The sequence below is a fragment of the Hyaloscypha bicolor genome (assembly GCF_002865645.1).
Source record: "Hyaloscypha bicolor E unplaced genomic scaffold K444scaffold_81, whole genome shotgun sequence".
Lineage (NCBI taxonomy): Eukaryota > Fungi > Ascomycota > Leotiomycetes > Helotiales > Hyaloscyphaceae > Hyaloscypha > Hyaloscypha bicolor.
This window is the reverse complement of record NW_020194583.1, coordinates 62520-84289: the sequence shown is the minus strand read 5'-3', so window position 1 is coordinate 84289 and position 21770 is coordinate 62520. Positions and strand designations below refer to the sequence as shown.

The 21770-nt window shown below is 44.1% G+C and overlaps 7 protein-coding genes across 7 annotated transcripts; 4 read left to right on the top strand and 3 right to left on the bottom strand.

Moving 5' to 3' along the window:
• Window positions 1-3739: 3739 nt before the first annotated feature.
• On the bottom strand, window positions 3740-6838 carry K444DRAFT_529527 (UvrD-helicase-domain-containing protein; the record flags this gene model as incomplete). Its single annotated transcript, XM_024874817.1, has 2 exons — window positions 3740-5655; window positions 5707-6838. 2 exons carry the CDS (start codon window positions 6836-6838, stop codon window positions 3740-3742), a joined length of 3048 nt encoding a protein of 1015 aa, XP_024736683.1.
• A 321-nt stretch (window positions 6839-7159) lies between these two features.
• On the bottom strand, window positions 7160-7564 carry K444DRAFT_529545 (uncharacterized protein; the record flags this gene model as incomplete). Its single annotated transcript, XM_024874818.1, has 1 exon — window positions 7160-7564. A coding segment is annotated over one exon (405 nt), but the record flags the coding sequence as incomplete, so codon positions are not given.
• Window positions 7565-10129: 2565 nt separating this feature from the next.
• K444DRAFT_589822 (FabD/lysophospholipase-like protein) lies at window positions 10130-11530 on the top strand. The gene is made up of 3 exons (XM_024878127.1): window positions 10130-10304; window positions 10370-10760; window positions 10872-11530. The coding sequence occupies exons 1-3, from the start codon at window positions 10265-10267 to the stop codon at window positions 11506-11508; spliced, it is 1068 nt and encodes a 355-aa protein (XP_024736681.1). The 5' UTR covers window positions 10130-10264; the 3' UTR covers window positions 11509-11530.
• A 2021-nt stretch (window positions 11531-13551) lies between these two features.
• K444DRAFT_613095 (uncharacterized protein) lies at window positions 13552-14470 on the top strand (the record flags this gene model as incomplete). The annotated part of the gene is made up of 1 exon (XM_024880277.1): window positions 13552-14470. A coding segment is annotated over exon 1 (583 nt), but the record flags the coding sequence as incomplete, so codon positions are not given.
• A 1639-nt stretch (window positions 14471-16109) lies between these two features.
• Window positions 16110-17156, top strand: K444DRAFT_723081 (uncharacterized protein; the record flags this gene model as incomplete). The annotated part of the gene is made up of 5 exons (XM_024888578.1): window positions 16110-16165; window positions 16211-16324; window positions 16383-16633; window positions 16714-17088; window positions 17128-17156. The coding sequence occupies 5 exons, from the start codon at window positions 16110-16112 to the stop codon at window positions 17154-17156; spliced, it is 825 nt and encodes a 274-aa protein (XP_024736679.1).
• Window positions 17157-17863: 707 nt separating this feature from the next.
• On the top strand, window positions 17864-19108 carry K444DRAFT_529547 (uncharacterized protein; the record flags this gene model as incomplete). The annotated part of the gene is made up of 5 exons (XM_024874819.1): window positions 17864-18075; window positions 18190-18405; window positions 18456-18605; window positions 18652-18805; window positions 18857-19108. The coding sequence occupies 5 exons, from the start codon at window positions 17864-17866 to the stop codon at window positions 19106-19108; spliced, it is 984 nt and encodes a 327-aa protein (XP_024736678.1).
• Window positions 19109-20486: 1378 nt separating this feature from the next.
• Window positions 20487-21667, bottom strand: K444DRAFT_529556 (glucosamine-6-phosphate isomerase; the record flags this gene model as incomplete). Its single annotated transcript, XM_024874820.1, has 4 exons — window positions 20487-20741; window positions 20793-21338; window positions 21407-21555; window positions 21604-21667. The coding sequence occupies 4 exons, from the start codon at window positions 21665-21667 to the stop codon at window positions 20487-20489; spliced, it is 1014 nt and encodes a 337-aa protein (XP_024736677.1).
• Between the last annotated feature and the right edge of the window lie 103 nt (window positions 21668-21770).

Below are 21770 nucleotides of genomic sequence, written 5' to 3'. Positions count from 1 at the left end.
TATAGCTAAAATTATTAATATTTAAGATTTGGCCTTTTTTTCTCTCTATTTCTTAGAAGGGTTTTCTTTAGAATATTTTTTTATAGCTATAATATTAATCTATTTTTATAAATACCTTAACTCTTTTATAGTTTTGGCCTTATTAGAATTCTACTAAGTCTATTTAGTATATTTAGAATACTTTATATTTCCTAAGAAATATCCTTTTTATTTATAAGTCTAATAAACTATATCTAAAGTAGAATTAGTATTTTATTAAGGCCTTAAAAAGGCTAAAGTACTACCTAAGGATTTCTTATATAATTTTCGGAACTTATTCTTCCTTTTTTAATAGCCTTATAAATCAGAATTTACTAAGTTAGGGTTTTTAGAAATAGAATTACTTTTACTAGATTTTCCTATCTTTATTTTTCTTAATTTAGGATAAATAGTATATTTTATTTTCTGAGCTTTCTTAAAATATTCGGAAATAAATATTACCTTATTTCCTAAAAAAATAGATATAAGTATTTAATAAGTCTTATAGTTAGATAAAATAGTATTAAGAGTCCGGATCCGGTTCCTCTTAGGATATAGGTCCTAGTTAATTTTGAAATTAATTATCTGAATATATAACTTGGTAATTATCTTATTATTCTTCTAATAAAAATCTCGGAGTTTCTTAAAGGTATTTTATTAACGGGTTTAAGGTATTTAGAATATATTAGCTAAGTAGGCCTTAAATTACTTCTAATAAACCTTATATAATAATAGGCTTTACTTTATTATAGCCTCCTAAATATTATAAGATTCGTTTCTAAGGGCACTTATAATAGAGTTAATTCTAGAAAAGTATCTATTATAAGTCTAAGGTTAGGTCCTAAAAACTGCTTTCTAGAAAAATATAAATATTCTTTATTTCTTAAAGAACTTTCTATAATATAAATTAGATATCCGGATTTTAAAAAGCTTCTTTTAATTTAAATATATTTTTAGAATATTATATAATAGCTCCTAATAAATAGTATTAAGATTACTTTTAAAGCTTATTATATTAGAAAAGGAAGTGAATTCTAATCCTATTTCAGGAAGTTTTCTAGTAGGAATTACTAAGAAAGATAGGATAGATTTATAAATAAAGTTTCTATAAGATATAGTAAATTATAAAATATTCTTAAGAGTACTTTTATATTATTCTAATTATAGGATATATTAGTTAATTATATTTACTAATTCTTGTTTTTGTTAGAGTACTTTAACTTTAGTATATAAGCCCTATTCCGTAGCTTGAGTAATAGTAATTCGGGTATTAATCTCGGTATTTTAATTATTACCGGAATTATTTATATTATTATTACTAGCTCTTAAAGGCTTCTAAGGAACTCTATTAAAAGTATTAGATGAGCCTTTACTATTACCCGTATTAGGGTTAATCTATTTGACTTTTTCTATAGAAATAGCTTTAGTAAGGGATTATATATTTTATAGATTTTGAGATATAATTACTTATTAAACTATCTTTTTTAAGAATAGAGAGATTAGTTTATAAGGTATTTATTAGTAAATAATAAGATAATAGAATAAATTAGTATATTATAAAACTATAATATTAAATTCAGTATAGAACTAATCTCTGCCCCTCTTATAAGATCCAGGGAAGCTCTTTCTAAATAGGAGGCCCTAATAATATATATATAATTAGTAATTTATAAGCCTAATATATATAATATAAATAGTAGTTAGTTGGGATATTAAAGGGCTACTAAACTCTCTAATTAATACCCGTAATATCCGAGGTTTATTATATGCCCTTAAGTCACGTGCGACCTTATATATATTATAATAATACTATTACTAGAACTCTAGACTTTAATAATATTATAAATTTAAAAGCCTTAATATAATAAAAATAATATTTTATACTAGAATAATAATATTAAATATATTATATAATTAATAATCTAAAAATAAATTATTATAATTTTAATATAAGTATTTAAAGAATTTACTAGCTTTTATTACTAATACTTCTAAGTATAATAGATCTAAAAAAATACTAAGTTATTATTTCCTGCTTTTATTTCCTGTTTTTATTTTCTATATTTACTCTCTATTTCTATTTCTTATATTTGAATTAATAATAACTAGCTTTATATTTAATATTATAACGAATTTATAATTTTACTATATAAAAGATATTATATTTAGAAATATATATATTTCTTAATCTAGATATATATCTTTTCCTAATTTCTATTCCTAGAGAAATATAATTATATTATTTTCTAGTTTTATAATACTTTTATATTAGAATAGAATTAATTACTAAACCTTATTAATAGAATAGATTCAAGTTCTAATTTAAACTAGTTATTAAATAGAAAATAAATTCAAAGATATAAAATAAAATAGCTAAATATTTTCAGGCAAATTAATAGAAATCGGAATTATAGTTTATAAAAACTATTTTATATAAAAATATAATATTAAAATCCCTATCTAATAAAAATACTAATAAATAAATAAAACAAATAGAAAGTAATCTATAAATAAAATAATCTAGATAAGTTTTATAAGTTTATTCTAATATTTTTATAGTTTTAATATAATAATATACTAAGAAAAAATTTAATAAAATAAACTAAACTAATAATTATTTTAGATATTTCAAATTATATTATAAAAGCAAATTAAGTTAGTTTAATATTAAGGCAAGACTCTTAAAAACAAAACAGACTATAAAATACTAATTCTTTATAATAAAGAAATTACTATTAAACTATAAATAATAAAAACTCTATCCCTTCGTCCGCTATTAACTGTCTACGCTAGCAGGGGGGGCCTGGCTCAGGGCGAAAACGCGATAGATGACTAATAGGTTTCTAAGCAAAGGCACACGTTTTCGCCCCGAGCCAGGTCCCCCCCTGCTAGCGTGGACAGTTGATGGCGGACGAAGGGATACCAATTCGCGCTGCGAAAGAATCAACGTCTTGTCAACATATCAACAGTTATCAGGGTTTCCCTTTTGAGCGAATGATTGGTTTGGCTACCTTCATCTGCATACACACTAAGTCTCGAAGAAAATCCACCTTGACTCTCGAAGATTAACTCAGATCCGCTCGTTGAAAATGTATCAGCCAGGAACCGATACGCCACGTAGCTGTATTGAGATTCGTAGTCATGGATATTTTTTCCCTTATCTTTTCTCATACTCCATATCTTGCGACACAATTCGCATCCATCTACAGCAGATTGAAAGAGTTTTTGTATCGTTTCATGATACATCATCCGCTCAAGACCTTCTGGGCCGGGGTTACCGTAAAAATCGATCGTGCAGCAATATTCGCAGAGCATGGTGAATTCGTGGCTGGCCCAACTCGATCGATCGCACGCTGCGCTATATAAGGGAATTGAAACTTTGAGACTATGACAGAAATTATTAGTTGGATGGTGGAATTCAAATGTCTGAAGATATGAACAAGGCTGGGTTGGGCAGCAATTTTGGCTGAAATTTGAATTGTGTCGCCCCCCGCGCCCTGCACCACCCCAAAAATTATCGCACGGGCCTAAAAACTTTAGATTCTAAAGGCGCACACACGGTTTCGCGATCCTACAACCAAAAATTAGTTAAAACGGCCAACCGCGTTGGAAGCAACACCTCAGGTTAAGATCCGGCGTAGATTACCCAACATAATTTCATCTAGCAATTATACATTTCAATCCCAAAACACGCCATGTCCCCGTAACCCATTTTCATGAATCATGCATTCCGTTTCATAACAGGCGGTACAAACCCTCCACTACCTCCTCCCTTCCGCGCAGCCCACCCATTCATGCTCCTCCTCACACCTAACGTTTTCCCCTTTCCTCCAATTCCACTTCCCCCGTTTCCAGCTTTCAAGCGCTCAATACTCGTCTCATGCATCGAGACGGACGGAGGACGGATAAGAGGTAACAAGGGAGGTTTCGCCACCAATCCAGGTGGGGGCTCGACCGGCTCTTCAACGATGGGATGTTTAGGGCGTGGAGGCGAGCTGGAAAGGAAGACATAGTCGTTTCTTTTGCTTTGTTGTTCCGTTTGTGAAGGAGGAGGTTGTCGGGGTCGGATATTTGTTGATATGCGGTTCAGGCGGTGCGTTGAGAGGGAAGGGTGGATGGTTGTTGTGGCTGTATACAGAGCAGGTGGCCTTGGCTGGTTGAGGGTTCGCGAAATCGAGAACTGCGTCGAGGGTGGATGCTGCGGTTCCTGGCTCTTTATTGGGATGGGTTTCCCGGGTTCCGGCTTCCCTAAAAAGCCAAGTAGTGTCCCTTGGCCTTCTAGAGACTTGCTCTTCTTCTCAGCCGTTTTTTTCTTCGAAGGCATTTCGACATCTTCCGTATCTTGCAGACTCATATTGACAGATTGCTCCTTCAGCACTTGAAGATGGCAGCCTGCACCCACGAATCCAGATTTCATCCCAATACCAACAGCTGCGGCCGTGAAACTCGACGCCCGATCCATCGTTGTAGCATAGGTAGGTTTCCAATTCCTTTCCGTACCTTCTTCTAAATCGCTAATTGACCGTCTCAACTCGACTCGTCTACGTTTCGGAGCTTGTTGTCCCATCGTAAAGGTTGGATTTCCACCAGTGATGGAATTCAGCCTTACCTCTTTTTCATGGGCATCCTCTTTTCCTTCCTTGGGGAATAGATCATCTTCTATGCTGGGCAGTGAGATTGAGGATACCGATATAGATTCCGTGGTAGGAAGGTTGCGTCGGAGTATTTGGGCCATTGATTGCACCGTCGAGGATCCTAAGGAAGGGCCTTTTGAATCTAGAAGTGGAGCCAGTGAAGGCAGCGTTAGAAAAGGAGAGAGCGTGGTTTCTTCTCCTTGAGAGTTCTTGAGCGGACAGCTCATGTAGAGCAGTGCTTTCGCTCTTGTCATTGCGACATATAGCAACCTGCGTTCTTCGTTGGTATCCTCTGCTCTTGAATGCGGGATTGAGCCTTGATATGTTGCCGGAATAAATACCACTGGCCATTCTAGACCCTTCGCAGCGTGAATTGTGGAAATTGTTACCTGGGCAGTTGTACTTCCTTCCTCATCGTCCTTCTTGACTTCCGATGCAAGTGCCACATTGGCAAGAAATTTTGACAAGTGATCTGAATCTTCTTCCTGCCCCAAGCCATCGATTCCAGGAAGCGCCTCGTCTTCGTACCCGAAAGAAATGGCGTCCTGGAAGTCGGTGGCTTGCGTGATGAGTTCCTGAACGTTTTCCCAACGGGACTTGTGAACATCTCCATGGTGTTCAAGTAGCCACTCCTCATAGTCCGTTTTCTTGAGGACGAAATTTATCAGCTCGACGGTACTCATTCTTTCTTCCACCGGCCCACCCATCTTGGCCCTTGCCGTCAAGATAATGTTCACGAAGCTAGAGAGATTTTTTTCAGTTGGGTTTTTGAGTTTGGTCTTCGCAGTCAGCTTTCCTTGCACGATTCCAAGTACCAGAGACCAGAGAGTGATCTTGGCTTGATCAGCTTCTTCCAATAAACCCTTGATTGTGGACTCGCCAATCCTCCTTGATGGTGTGTTGATGATCCGAGCAAGTGCATCATTATTGTCTGGTTGGCTGATAACTCTGAGATAATCGAGAATGGTTTTTATTTCCACGCGATCGTAGAATCGCAGACCACCTGCAGTTGTCAGACGTCTATATATAAATTTAGGAAATGAAAACAACTCACCGACCATGCGGTAAGCTATACCGGCCTTGCCCAAAGCAGTCTCGATCAACCTGGACAGGGACGCGGAGCGTAATAATATGGCAAAGTCGTTCAAATCGAGTAGATCACCCGTAAGCCCCTTAGTTCTCTGTATCTCGGTCACAATCCATTCTGCTTCCTTGTGGGCTCCAGCAAGCTTCCGAAGGACAGGCCTCGTTCCGACTATATGAGTCGGAAGCAGAGACTTTGCAACTCTGGAACTGTCCTGCTCAATAACATTCAAAGCAGTTAAAAGGATAGCACCCGACGAGCGATAATTCTCCTCCAAAGCAATTGTGACCGTATCTGGATATTGATGAAGCATCCGTTTGTAATTCTTTATTTCTGCCGCACGAAAGCCATATATACTCTGGTCGGGGTCGCCCACAATTGTGATTCGTTTCTTGTGCGCAGCAAATAGCCGCATGAGGTCGAACTGGACAAGATTCGTGTCTTGAAACTCATCAATCAGCACAGCTTCGACGTTGGAGACACAAGATGGGTGTTTTCGAAGAAGATCGACGCATCGAAGGAGTAGGTCGTCGTAATCGAGGAGATTTGATCGCTTGAGAGCATCTTCGTACTCGACATAGCACCTCTCGAACTCCTCTGCCTCCACCGATTTCGCGGCTGGCTTCCTGATCTCACCCTCCTCAATGACCGATGTGCGAGCCTTCCTTCCGCTAATTCGTGATCGAGCAACCTTAGGATCAATACTGAAGTCAAATCGTTTGACAATGCGCTTGATGATAGCCAGAGAGTCTGCACTGTCCGCTATCCCAAAGTCCTTACGAATGTCGATCAAGTGGCCATATCGAGCCAGATACCTCCGCGAGATACTGTGAAATGTGCCCAATACCAATTTGGACTCCATCCCATTTCCAATTAGCTTCCCAATCCTCTCCTTCATCTCCCGCGCCGCCTTGACGGTAAAGGTCGCAACAACAACATTCCATGGCTGGAGTCCCTGCGCAAGCAACCAGGCCGTCCGCGACGTCAAAGTATGCGTTTTTCCACTTCCTGGACCCGCAAGAATGGCCAACGTATCTGCGAAGGAGGATACTGCCGCGTGTTGTGAGTTGTTGAGGTTGGTAAGAAGGCCATCGGGGTTCATGGCTAGACGCGTCAAGAGTTACTGGGGAGCTCGTGAAGTGCGCAGGTCATGACCTTGAGCTATCTGCGCTGACATTGGGCACGTTGAATAATTGAGGAAGAAACAGCTTTTTGCGAGCGGTGGTCGATAGGGTTGGAGTTGTCGAGTGGTCGTTTCTACGCGGTGGAAAACCAATCACGTCAACAAAACGTCATCACGTGCTCCCAATTTTCACCTCTCTTTGCCAATTCATCCTTATCTTCTTCCATCTTTCCCGCACCCTTCGGTGATTTAACAAGATCAACGATTCCATCATACAGAAGACTACTCAAGTGGGTGATTTTATTCAATTCTCTCGATTCTGAAGGCACAAGGGGTCGGGGTTGCTATCTCGGGTGGATCAGCAAGCTTCAGCTGTCTCTTCGAACCTTCTGCACGGGTTTGATCATCGGCCTCTCCATATCTCAACAAGCGCGAGCCCATATTCTGAACCAGTTCATGTTCAGTAGCATTGGAGCCCGATCCTTGGAAGAATGGCGCTTCAAACGCTTTGGAAATCTCTATCGAGTTCAAGGTCACACTCCTTCCAATCTCCCACCCACCCCAAAACGTTGGCGCCACCAACAGAACGAAGAACGCGCCCAGAAGTGAGCTACCGAGGAGATAATGGTATTCCGAGTGGAATACGTTGATCGTAGAGACCTCCTCCATATTCAAGACCTGCGCAGTGGGTGGCTGCGAGGTGTTGCGAAACTCAATGCCGCTTGAACGCGGAATGCAAGCTCATTTAGTGATGTAGGAATGTATATTGTTGGGTCTGCCCAGTTCGAGGAGAACACTTGTGGTATAGATATGTTGTAGATACTAGTACGATCATTGCTTGCACCGAGCATAGTTGGTGCTATCTGAACAAATCGGTTCGAGAGACTGCCTGGGGGTACACAACGCTCCCATGACCACCGGTAAATTGGTGCGAGACGTTGGCAGCGAAGAAGCTATTGGCAGCGACATAGAGACCGCCTAAAGTCCACCTGTCAAAGTCGCTGCCACCATCAATGCTAATGAGGTTTGATGAGGCTCGCTGGAACGAGGTCACATTTGAACCCTCGATGATGTTTCCCAAAGAGAGTTCGTTTCCTTCAAGATTTATCGGGTGCCTGATAGTTGCAGGCCGCAGTGAACAAGCCCTCAGCATCATGGCCCCTGTGCAGTCTGAGGTTGCGTTATTGGTATACCACACTATCATCGTCATTCGAGTGCCGTTAGTATCCGACTCTGCGGCTTCCAATGTGAAGTTTACGCCAAAGGACGACTCTGCCAACTAGATGTCTTGTGGAATGCCGGCACCATAGTCCTTGTCAGCATGCAACAAGTGAGTAACTAGCCCGCTGATGGAGGAACATTGGGTAGCTAGTCCACCAGCGTGGACAAATCCAGTGCAGGTTTCAGTGCAGCCAGAGATTCGCGGCCACTGGATTCTTCGAGTTGAAGCCGTTGAATACTGAAATCGTTGAGCCGGTCATCAGTTGCTCTTCACCGCCCCGTCCACTTTGGTAACAAGTGTACCCCCATGATATTTCAGGCGCTATTTGAGGGACTACTTGGACTGGGTGCCGATATTGAAAAGATACAATGGTTGAGGCTCTTTAAATCAAAGGTTGGTCGATGACAACCAAGGTTGTAATAACAGTCGCTAACGCTACCAGGTTGAAGTGCCGGCCAGAGAAGAAGGCACTCCAAAAGGCGTCCCCGTACAGCCATTGGCGATGGAGATGCCCCACAGAAGCACCATTGAGGGCGTTGTACTGTACCACTATGAGATCTTCACGCCCTGATTGAAGGCAAACCGCAGACATATTTGTCCCTGTTATAAAGAAGGCCAGTTAGACCGTTGGGAATATCTTCCAGTGCTGAACAGGCTGGTGTGGTACGGCAAGCCGTACTCCATAAAAATCATGTTTGTTTTTGGCAGTTTTAGAAGTGGTCACATGAGCACGGACTTGTCCACCGTCATGTGACTTGGCAGCAACACATAAGAGAGCTGGCCTTCTCCATAGTTTTAGTCAAGCAACCTTGTTTCCTGACAATCAATTGACACTTTTACAATCGCGCACTGCTCCTGATTTACTGCGCATGTCCTTGCTTTTGCTGTTTAGTCACATTTTGTACTCTACAGTCCTTTATGTGGGTTTTTTTATCTTGTCACAGTTTCCCTCCCACAGTAAGCTAGAGATCGGCGAAGGACTATTAAAGATCGAGGCATTCCCTTCTCCTTGTGACGGCGGAGTTGGAGCAATGGAACGAGGTGCAGAGATCTCTATTTCCTGTCTTGTAGAATACAAAGCTAAGAAGAAGAGAGAGAGAGAGAGAGAGTAGAAGGCAATGAAGGACTAGCTGAAACGACTGAAACGCCGGCCAGGTAAGTGAAACCAGTCAAGTGATAGCCTACCACACGTGACGTAAGCTAGCCATCGCACTAGCCGTCACACTCCTCTGCTCTCTAGCTTAGTATTTTTAATACATGAGATTCTTTAACCCTTGTAACGGCGGGATCAAGGCAATGGTTAAAGGCTCAAAGTTCCGAGAATCCCATGTATTGAGAATACTAAGCTAAAGAGAAGGGGAGAGAGAGAGAGAGAGAGAGGATAAAAGGAGGGAATAGTAGCTAAAACCACTGAAATGCCGGCTAGCCAAATGAAACCAGTCATGTGATAGCCACCCTCATATGACCCTAGCTAGCACTGCCACAACCTTTATGCTTTGACTATTGCAGCAATCTTGCTGTAACATATATACTAATTAATTAAGTTCTAGTTTTTAAGCTTTATAAATCCTTACAAATTTGGGGCTTATATTACTCTTATATTTAGTTTTAGAAACTTATTTGCTAAATTTCTCGGCTTTCTTATACTTACTTTAGGCTAGTATAAAATATTAACTTTTTTAACTTCTTTAATTTAAAGAACTATTACTGACTTATATTTTATAAAAAGGTTATATTTAAATAGTCCTTAATTAGTACTATAAGAAAATAAAAAAGAGTAATTATATTTTATTAATTCTTTATAAAATAAAATAAATTTAAAGAAAAAGCTAGATTTTTGGTATTCCTGTCCGAGCGCCTCTAATTTGGGTCAGTGGCTAATCTGGCTCCTGATCAATACCCCGATCGACCACTCGGGGGCGTGTGGGGGGGCCGTTTTACGTTTTTCCATTTTTGGTAGGTGAAGCATGCAAGTGCGTTTCACATTTCGCTTGGACATCACCTTCCGTAGCCTCGTGGTAGTTAGTTCTCTTGCTCCTTCGTCGCCACGAGAAGCATAGAAAAGAACATTTACCGTGGACATAGCAACACGAGCTGTGCAAGAATAACCGGCGATACAGCGTCCCAGTTAGTGGCTTTGCGAGGTACGATTACTAGATCCCCCACGGGCAATTTTGTCAAGCATGAGCCAGCAGGGACAGCCGCTCTGCTTGCTTGCACTAGGTAGTTACTCCTCCTGCTACCCTCGCGGTAGTGCCAGTCGCTGAGCAAGCTTTAATCTGATCTAGATGGCGGCGGTGTTCGAGGTCTGAGCGAGCTCATCGTCCTCCAAGAGCTGATGCTTCGTGTTCAGAAGCACAGAAGCCTCCAATTCCCTCCGAAGCCTTGCGAATTGTTTGACCTCATCGGTGGTACAAGCACAGGAGGGCTCATTGCCATAATGTTAGGTCGATTGAAAATGTCTGTGGACGAGGTTCTGGAGGAATACTGCAATATTGCGAAAGAGGTCTTCGGGAAACCAAAACGTCGTTTCTCAGAAGGTACATATTCCGCGTCGACGTTAGAGAAGGTTATCAAAAAGGCAGTTGAGCGTTATGGAAGCCCTAAGGAAGAAAATGGGAAGGCAAGCCCAGAACTAAAGTTACTGGAAGAGGGCGACAGCACGTCCAACTGCAAAGTGTAAGTTGTGACCCTTTCTCACATACTTTAGAGTGAGAATACCGGTTCCGAGTTCCTGATCCATGATTAGCGTTGTGACCTATCTGGGCGAAAGCTAATGCAACTTTTAAGATTCGTTTGTTCTAGGAATGCTCGAGCGATGAACACGGCCCGGCTCTTTCGGTCATACCGATCTTATACCGCTGGAGACTACGAGGGAATGACGGTATGGCAAGCTGCTCGAGCTACATCCGCGGCACCGACCTTCTTCAAGCGTCTCAAGATTGGGCCACAGCATGCAAAAGAAGAATTTCTAGACGGCGGTCTGGGATCTAACAACCCAACAAAACTTTTGATGGAGGAGGCTGTCAAAATATCCGATAGACAGGATCCCATCGTATGCATTATCAGTATTGGCACCGGCAAAACCAACGTCACTGAATTCAAGACTCCGGGATTCATCCAGAAGACATTGCCAACGAAACTCGTCGATGCGCTGAGAAAAATGGCGACTGACTGCGAGACAGTCGAAGGGGAGATTAGTCAAAGGTTCTCTGCAAATCCTGGCAGCTACTTTCGTTTCAACGTGGAGCACGGCCTGGAGAATATTTCGTTAAAAGAATGGGAGGAACTTGGAAATATCAAAGCAAAGACGATTGCATATCTTGGAGACCATAGGATTGCTGGCAGCGTGAATGAGGCTGTCGTAGCCCTCTGCGATCGGAGTCCTAGGTTCGCTGCCTCTGACTTGGGTAGTTACACTATTTAATTCCTTGACACCTAAGAATTGTAGCTTACTTTTCCAAGAGTTTGTAATCCCCAGCGCCCCTCAAAAATGGCCCGGCGAGCAACCCGTTCGTTCAGAGCCAGTCTGTGTTTGTCCCTTTGAGCAAAGAATCAACTATTTCATTGGGCGAACAGATATTCTCCGGAAATTGCGCAGCTGCTTCAACGGCGACGACCGGGATCCTACGAGGAGTGTCATTTTAGTGTTACGTGCTATGGGTGGCCAAGGCAAGACACAAATTGCATTGGAATATTGCCAATGTGCCAGGAACGAGAACTACGATTATATCCTGTGGGCAAACGCTGAGAACCAAAGCTCTCTTGAGCAAAGCTTCGTGCAATTTGCCAAAGTCTTAGGGAGGTCCCCAGGCAGAGATAAGCTTGGGTTGCAACGCGCTGTTGCGGAAAATCTGTCTCCTCTAGAATATATCCAGGAACGTCTGTCAGGATCAAGATATCTTCTTGTAATTGATAACATCGACGAACCTGGAAAAGTTGGCAATATTAAAGCATATATGGAACTTGGTGGAGTTGGGGACATAATCATCACCAGGTTCGTGTGAGGATCATGATTTGTCCTATTGTACTCGGTCTCACTTCTTGTAGTCGCCATCTGGATGCTGACCAATTGGGAACGCCTATACCAATTCTGCCGTTTTCTCAAGAAGAAGGTCGCGATCTTCTGTCCCTCCGGTCCGGTCGTGGTAAATCTAGTGATACCGTTAGCGACACCATAGAGCTCATTGATGCTCTAGGAGGTCTTCCTCTTGGTCTAGATCAAGCAGCGGCTTTAATTAGAGCGAACAATTTGGGCTACCGTCAATTTCTCAAGAAGTTTCAAGAAGCACAGGAGATCCTCCTGGACGAGGAACTTCCGGGGGTCTGGGAGTACGAGAAAGCCATTCAGGAGAACCGAGCTGGTCCCGAACAGCGACGAAGAATTGGAATCCAGACAACATGGAAAATGTCCTTCGATTACCTAGAGAATCAACACAATGGACCCTCGAAATGCCACCTCCTCACTCTCTCTGCCTACCTCGACAGCAAAAGCATTTCTCAAGCTACATTTACTCCATGGTTTAGATTAGTTGATCGCGTATCTTCGAAAAGAGTTGCATCAAATGAATCGCCGCCGGAAAGCTGTACCTCAAGTCATACCGAAGAGTCAGTCCTTGCATACTCTGCTTCATGGACTCGACCACTTTTGCAAGATCTAGACCAAAATAGCCGAGTATTTCTCAAGTTCATTCAAGATGCCTATAAGATTGGACTTGTATCTTCTATACTCCATGATGATACAAGGGGTGTTTTATACTCAATCCACCCTCTGGTATCACGCTGGCTACGCTCAAGACGTGACAAAGATTACATTCTCGAAGCGGCTTTCCTCACTTTTCATTTGGCTTGTGACCTTGACAAAACCCCTCACCTTACTGATCTACATTTCGAGGCTGGCCGGCACGCTCTTGCCTGCATCAATTTGAATGGCGATCTTCCAGAGAGTTTACGTCTCGGTATCCGAGACCTTCGGCAGGTCGGCTTGAAGTTTGTCTTCTCTGGAAACGAAATTGATATATCCGAGGCACAATTTGAAATATTGAGAGCCGCCTTGAGCTCTGAAAAGGGTGAATCCCGATTACTCGAGTCCGACGAATATCCTGATTGGTACATCCTTATTGCAATGGGAACTGCAAAAAGGGAAATGGGGGATTACGACGAAGCTAAATATCTTCTGCTCCGAGCCAAATCCAAGATTCCTGTATGGATGACCCAGCCCCGTGGAATCCTTCTCGCGGATCTCATCGCTGTACACATCAAGCTGAAAGATGAGCGTTCACTCCAGCGCGTCTACAAGGATCTTGTTGAGTGCTTTCAACATTTGTCCCTATTTACAGAACAATATGAGCAACTAAATCCACGACAATGGATTTCTCTGTTTCATAATACGACAGCAAGTTTCCGGCCTCGTTATGACCTTTCAGCGCTAGCTCTTGCCAACTTTTTGGAACTGCTGGAACAGCAACAACTTGTTGAAGAGTCTGAAGAGATCGAGATGATTGCGCTTATCGCGGAATACTACCAAGGATTGTCATGTTTTGGAGCAGGTCAGTTTCGAGAAGCGCAGAAAACTTTTTTGTCGCTGCTTAGAAAAACGGCTCCGTTAACCTGCTCCGACTTCGTTTTATTCCTAGAAATAGGCAATCACTTCTTCAATAGAGTTGCACAGTGCCTCGTTGAGGGTAAAGACGTAGTGGATGCACCCTCCGAGACTGTGCAGCAAATATCCAGGACGCGTCTTCTCAAGAACTCGAATGAAGCAATTCCAGGAGAGATCGAACCCGCACTAAAGTTCGCAATCGAGAGCGCGATGCTGGAGTCCAGCAATGACTTTTTGAAATTGAACATGATGCTCCGTAACATCATTCTTCCACACCGGCAGCTCGATGGCGGTGTTGATGACGCTTCACCTAAGATATCGGATCACCTACAGATTGTTTCAAACAGGCTTTCTTCCGCTATTTCCACAGGGACTCTTCAGCCAAAAATTATACAGGAGGCTGAAGCCTGTTTCAAGTCGTATGTTGAATTACTTGGGTATTGCGAGGCAACCGAAAGGTTGCAAACCTTTTTGTTAGCAGGGCATTGGATGTTGGGGGATTTGGATGCATGTTTGCATATTTGTCTGGACAAGATACAGCGCAAAGTTGCTATTGGTCAAGCCCCGGAAAGTGGTGATATTCGTATAATGGGACGTTGCTTTATAAGGCTTGGCAGGCTCGATGATCTTAAGAAGCATGAGCAGCAGTTCCCCAATGAAGACTGGGGCCAACTTCAGGACGATGAAGAGAATCGGATGAAGGGTGATGGCGATAGCCGGATGGCTAACTAATGTTCAACGGTTGGAGCTCCGCAGCGTTCATAGTTCTAAATCTGCAGTGTTGAATACCTCTTTCATGCTTTTTAGTAATATAGGTGTCGGGCTAGACATAATTGTTAGTGGCATCTAATCTTCGTTCAGTTCTTTGTGGGTTCGAACGTGCATTCGAACCCCCGTACCACTCCTTTCACGCCGAGAAACGCAAATTAGCCTTTAAGGTTTTGATATCATGAAGGCTCTCAAGCCTCTAACAATTGAGAAAATCAGGATTAAAATCTGTTGTTTATTAGAATTCATCTGGCTATAAAAACTGCACGTTTTTACGTAAGTTGGAAGTGTTCCCGCGCGGAAAGTGGAGTTCAAAAATCGAAATGAAGGACTCCTTAACGCTGTTACTAGGAACATCAAGCAGTACAAAATTAATAGTAGAAGTTCACATACGAAAAAGGTGCAAAACTCAAGTGCCATGCTCCAAATCCACTAAGCAAATCGTGAATCCAGGATAAAAGGGGGGAGGGGGTCACGTGATAAAATCTTGATTATGATTCTGCCTGCATCTTCTAGAATGACTGCTCTAGATCTCTCTTCCATAGATATGATTGCGAAAGAGTCTAATAGTGGCTTTTTTTTCTAGCCTAGCACGGGTATACATCCTACTTTCCAAAGCGTACCGGCTGCCTATGTGAAAATACCCTTGTCTTTCCCTTCAGGAATTGATCCGCGCGCTTTCCCTCTCAGCACTCCATTTCAGATACCCACGTGTTGCAGGTTTGCGACTCCTCAGTTTGGGATAAGTCGTACCAAAGGACCGTTACACGCAATCCAACCTCTCCCCGAGTGTGAACAGAGTAAAAGCCGGCAGTGAATTAGATTGATAAGAGAACAGATTAAAAATACACAGCTATAGAGATATCGTTATGTACACGTTAGAACCAAGATCAATAGTCAAGAGGAATCAAAGACCGAGAGGAGTTCGAACCCAGAACTATGAGGTGCCGTGTACTCCGTGTGTGAAGCAGCAAATGTTGGTAAACTAGCGAATGTTAGTGGCGACCCCACAGTACGGTTCTGCCGCTTGGAAGATGCCTCTGTGGGGGCTTTTCTGATCGATTGTTAACGGAGGTGAGGACGAGCAATGATTCAAAGTTACCTACTTGGTAGGAAAACTCACCGTACTCCTTGCGTGGTTTCTCGTCCCGAGCTCCTGGAGACGAGGCTTCGTGGCAATGAGAAGAGGTTCTTTTGACGGAGATTGATTAGCTTGTTCTCATCGTAGTGATATGTCAGAAATAAGGACGTAAATGGTGCGTTTCGTCGTCCTTGGCCATCTAACGATCAACACTCCAAGTCCCACCAGCATGGTACAACTGCTTCCAATCGCGTCCCGGGAGGCCGCACCTTGTCCATGAACCTGGTTCTCCTGACTATGTGTTCCCTGTCCATCACTCCAGAATCAGACCTGTCACCAGCGGCCAAACGCCACTTCTAAAAGTTTCAAGATAGAGAAGGCTTACATGTCGAGACTCTGGCTTCCAGCTTCTCGGCAGACAGGCCAGGACTCCGCAGGCAATATTTTCGTTGGGTAAGGGCGATAAGTTAAAAGGCTACTAGATGCCAGCGAGCTGGTTGCTTTTCCATCTACAGTTTATGACACCTTCAATGTTACATTTTTTGACGTCCTTCTTTCTTCCTATGCAAATAGCGTGATGCCAGAGACTTCAGACACATGCTTACTCCAACGTGACGAGAATGAGTTTCGCAGGTGGGTATCAGTATAGACTGAAGCCTCGAACTGACCCGGAAGAAGGATTAACCGCCAACATCGGCTCTGGACCAGAACACTCGACTATCTGATCCATCCCGCCATCGATGCCACTCTACCAAAAGATTCCAAAATAGCAGACGTTGCAACAGGGACAGGGTACTTCCTCGCCTTCTCTCCCCACTCTCATCCTCCTAACTATTCACCACCTCCACAGAATATGGGCTCTTGCAACAGCCCGAGCCCTAACAGAGAGCGTAACGTTAGTCGGATTTGACAACTGCAAAAACCAATTTCCTCACCCCGATTCCATACCAAAGAATGTGTCCTTCGAGGCTCAAAACTTGCTCAAGCCTTTTCCAATACATCATCAGGGAGCTTTCGACTTAGTTTCCATACGATTGGTTGCGTCGGCGCTGAAGAAGGAGGAATGGGAACTCGCTGCCAGAAATCTCTTTTCGCTGTTGAGTAAGCAGTCATCCTCAAATCCTCAGATGCTCGGTGTTAATATGTACACTGTGAGGGTTCGAGGCTAACCAAGTTTTCAGAGCCAGGCGGCTACATCCAGTGGATGGAGGCCGACATTTCGGAAAGCTGCACGCCGCTACAAAACACTCCCCAAGCCTGCTCCCACTCCCTCGCTTCCCTAGCCAAGTACGCACTATCCTTCCTCCACTCGAAGGGAACCGATCCCAGCGGCTGTCGGCGACTTCTTGAAATATTTAGGTGCATGGGCTTGGAAGACTGCACGCAGGATGTCTTCAGCAGTGACCGCGACCCCTCCCTCCGCGCTGAATTCTCCGACGTGCATGCGAGGGCTTTGCTTGGGATTCTGGAACAAGCTGGCTTGCAAATGTGGAGTGGGTGGAATTTGGAGAAAGTTAGGGAATGGGAGAGGAGAGTTGTTGCAGAGCTGGAGACGGGTGAGATGTATATGAGATGCAACTATTATGTTGTTATAGGGAGGGTTCCTGGAATTATTGAGAAGTGATAATATAGAGAGGCCCGAGAACTAGGGAGTTCCGATATTTTCCTATCCAGAGAGCTGATCACTCTTGCATTATTTTTTGATCTATGCTAACCTAATTTTAATGGATATTTGAGTCTGAGAGTAGTCTTTGTCTCTTGAAACATGCGCAAAGCTGGTCATAATGAAAGTAAACAAAGGGAAAGGGGAATGTCACGTGATCGACCACTCCTTCTTCCTTCCATTCTATGGGCCCCTTTGCTCACAAATCCCGACTCACTACTCTTTCGAAGAGATCACGACTTCCCAATTCTAAAAAGTTCGAGTTCATATACGGCGGTTGAAATGCCGGAGACCATAGCGGTTCAAAATGAGGCAGAAGCTCGCGGCAAAGGAGTCTTTGTAATACATCGAAGTCAACATTGAGTTTAGTGATTAGCAGAATCTCATTTTTGTATTGAATTACGACTTTACACGATTTCTATCTCGCATTGCAAATGACTAACCCATCATCGCGATGCAGCCCTTCCAGAACCTGAGGTTACACAGCATCTGCACGCCGCACGCTCACGTCCCAAAAAGCCTCGCGTTCAGCCTTGCTCCCACACACCGCAAGTTCCGTTATTTATCCCCTTCACTTCATTGAAGTTCTGAACCCCAACGAAACAACTTCCAACAAACGACTACTTACAAAGAGACGCATCAAGTTCGAGACGGAGAGAGAGAGAGCCATGTCTATCGGCCTCAGCTTCTCGTCCAGCGACTTCCTCGCCGCGATCGAGCTAGTGGGAACGGTAGTTGATGCATTACGCTCCAGTGGCCATGCCAGCACAGAGTATCGGGAATTGATTTGCCAGTTGTTGAGTCTTGAGTCGGCGCTGATTCAAGTAAAGAGGCTGGAGGTCGATGATGGCATTTATGCGGAGGTGATTGCGTTGAGGCAGTAAGATGATTTCCTAATCCCCGGCCTTGTCATTCGTTTTGATGGCGTTGAAGCGTTAGGAGATGAGTCTGGGTGCTGGGTGGTGGTAATGGAAGCTGATTTGAGATGCGATAGGGCGGCAGCACAGTGTCAGCGGACGATTGATGCGTTTTGGGGGAAGGTGACAAAGTATCAGCCCGCCATTGGGGGGACGAGGTCGAACTCCCAGGTGAAGGTCAGTTGGATGAAGATCAAGTGGGCATTGTGCAAGAAAGAGGATGTTACGAAATTTAAGGCGGACTTGGTGGGGCACACGGAGAGTATTCAATTGCTGCTTGCGACTGTGCAGATGTGAGCCCTGAGACTTGGGAAGTCTGGGATGAATGCTGATGCTTGAGTAGGAGTAAAACGAATATGAACGAGAAGAAACAGGATGAAAGGCAGAAGAGTCTTGCTGGCAGAGTTCAGGAAGGGTATTTCAATTGCATGCAGCGACTTATGGTCGTGGTGAGGCAAGGCCAGGAGTTGCTTAATATGACTTCCTCGATCCTGTAAGAGCTTTGGCGAATATTAAAACCCGTATAGCTGACTGCATAGGAGCACAAACGTCAAAAATTTCCAAGCTGTTCTGCAGATTCAGCAGATAATTGTCAACATTCCGACTCAAGTGGACCGCCAGCAGCCAGTGTATATGATCGATGCATTCGGTAGATACAGCCCATTTCATCTTGAATTCGTGCGCTCAGCAGAGGTATGGCGATATTTAATTGAACAGAATTGGACCCATGGCTAACGGAAGTAGGCTCTAGTGGCGGTTCTGAAGGTTAATTTCAAGCACCACGGTAACAGCGCTGAGAAAATCGAGAAAGGAGAATTTGCGATCGAAGACGCAGCCACGACGCGTGTTATCGACTTGAATACCAACTGGGAGCTATGTTTTTCTCCGGGTCAGCGAGTTGAAATGAGTATAGTTGTGACTGTAAGCCCGGCATACCGAGACAGCTTTGATCTAGAGCATAGGAGATTACGGCTAATACCAGATCCGGACTCCTAGATGTCAACTCTCTCTCTAATGAATTTCGCAAGATATGAGAGAAAGAAATTCGCAATTTATCAAAATGTCAGGTTCCGCCTTGACGATCGACGAGATTTCGCATCTGCTGAAAGGAGATACGGACAACCATGGGCAAAGCCAGAAATGCGAAAGTGCAAACTCTGCGCGCGGTTTTTTTGGACTAGTGAGAATCATAAAATCCATGAGAAAGGCCGTACGCGCTATCTTTCCCACTTCTTACCTCGGGGTTCTGCTTAGGTCGAGTGCATACAACACTTTAGTAATGCAAGCTGCATACCAAGTATCAAACGTGAAGGTCTCGAAGTACTAATAAGTCGTTATAGTTAAAAATTGTACTAAAGCTTGGATCCCTCGGCTTAAGAGAATGAGGAGACGTCCAGTCAAACGAGGCTATATCTTGCGTAGAGACCCCATAGGGCCTTTCAGGTATGGAAAGTGAATGCATCTCGGATTCGTAAGGATAGCTACAAAACAATATTAATGGGCTTATCAGGTCCCAACTTCTCGCAGCAGCAAGAATATGAAGGACTATTTTTGCACTAGTTTCAATTCTCAATTACCATTGTACCAGGCTGTCCCTGTTCCTTGATGTTGCGATCAGATCAAGATTATGGCGAGATTGCCCAACTTCAGGGAAATAGGGATGCTGATGGACATGTGTTGGTTTGTTCACTTGTTCTTTGTTCGTCCGCGTACAAGTCAAAACCAATCTGAAGCTCGTTTTCCTTCTTCTCTGCTTTAGAGGCCAAGCCCCCAACATAAACCTACAACCGAAGAAACGACTGAGAATCAGAACTTCCACCTTCTCCCTATTCACCCACAAACTTGTCTCAGCCAAAAGCCCTCTCGCGACGGGCAAAAAAGCGGTACTTGTTCAGAAATCTCAATTATGTTGGGCATCTAAACAGAGTCGGAAGTGAGGACTTGAATACTCTGGAATGCGCAAGGACTTTTGAAGGGGTTAGACCTAAAGATATGATAAATCGAGGGAACGAACGGTATCTGAAATAGTCAACTAAGGAGGCGGAAAATGAGCCCGCGAAGGAGCGAAACATAATTGTGACGAGAAACAGGCCACACAAGTCTTCCAATCTTCATCCCCGACTATCGCGATGATTATCCTCGTCGCTGGACGGTAACGTTGGGGGGCGGGGGGTTGGTTTGGTAGAACTTCCAATGGACGTGGAGTCAAGGCGAAGTTCTGTTTGTTTGTTTTGCTCAATCTTTAACCAACCAGGCGAGAGAGAAGGAAACGCTAAATCAACTGGACCAATATCCCCATTTTCACGCGTGCAATATATGGAGCCCCGCCTCCCCCTCGGTGCGCGCCTTCCCACTTCCTTCCTCCCCTCACCCCTTAGTAAGCAACAATCCTCGCCCCCATCCGATCAGGAATCAAATCCGGGCTATGACTTCTCAGCGGGTACTCTGTCGCGGGCGCCGCAAGCAGCGTGCTTGTCAGAGGCTGCGGGGCCTGGATACTCGGCTCCTCCTTCACTTCCGGCGTGGGATCGACGTGGTTTTGCTGTGGGCGAGGACCAGTGCGGATCGCAGAGGGCAAGATTTGCTCGAACCCTTGGGAGGCGGCTACCTTCTCGATGGATTTGAAATACTTTGGTGATTATTAGCCGCGAAAGGGAAGGGAATGCTCGCTGGGAAATACCTTGACGGTCTTAACTTGCAGCTCCAGCGTCGCGTCCTCGTCTACCACGATCATGGGATGTGGGTGCAATTGAAGGGAGGACAAAGTCCACATATGGTTCACTCCCCCCTCAATGCACTTCTGCAGCGCCAGTGCTTTGTGCGCCCCGGTAATAATAATCACCACCTCCCTCGCCTCCAGCACTGTCTGCACGCCCACCGTCAGCGCCATCTTCGGCACCTTTTCCAAATCATTGTCGAAGAATCTGCTATTCGCAATTATCGTATCATAAGCCAAGGTCTTGACTCTCGTTCTCGAGGCGAGGGAGGACCCGGGCTCGTTGAACGCGATGTGGCCGTCTGGGCCGATGCCCCCGAGGAAGAGGTCGATGCCGCCGTGTGCTTTGATTGCGGCTTCGTAGCCGACGCATTCTGCTTCGAGGTCGGGCGCGTTGCCGTTTAGGATGTGTATGTTTTTTGGGTGGACGTTGACGTGTGAGAAGAAGTGCTTGTACATGAATGTGTGGTAGGATTCGGGGTGTTCGCGGGGGATACCGATGTATTCATCCTGTAAGGAGATTGTAATGTTAATCTTCTGTTGTGTTTGAGGGGCAGGTAGGAGGGGACGATACGTACCATGTTAAAGGTAACGACATTTTCGAAGGAGATCTCGCCAGCTTTGAACTTTTCGACGAGGATTTTGTAGATGAGGACGGGGCTGGAACCGGTGGGCAGGCCGAGCACGAAGGGATGTGAAGGCGTTGGTGCGAAGGCTTTGATTCTGTCTTTAAGTGGGTTAGAGATGGTGGGGAAGTGAGGTGTGGAATTCTTACTGATGATGTAGTTTGCGATGTAGGATGAGGCGGAAGCCGGATCGTCTCGAATGATGAGTCTCATGTTGCTGGTACGGAAGGGGTATCTTATTAGTGGTTCTAGAGTTCACGGGAAATGTAGAGTGCTCCTTTGCAGGCTGGAGATGTATATGGGAGAGCAGAAACAG

Coding starts and splice junctions, on each gene's coding strand:
- K444DRAFT_589822 (XM_024878127.1), top strand. CDS start 10,265: ATGAGCCAGCAGGGACAGCCGCTCTGCTTGCTTGCACTAG. Junction 10,305..10,369: donor GCTCTGCTTGCTTGCACTAG/GTAGTTACTCCT, acceptor AATCTGATCTAG/ATGGCGGCGGTGTTCGAGGT. Junction 10,761..10,871: donor AGCACGTCCAACTGCAAAGT/GTAAGTTGTGAC, acceptor GCAACTTTTAAG/ATTCGTTTGTTCTAGGAATG.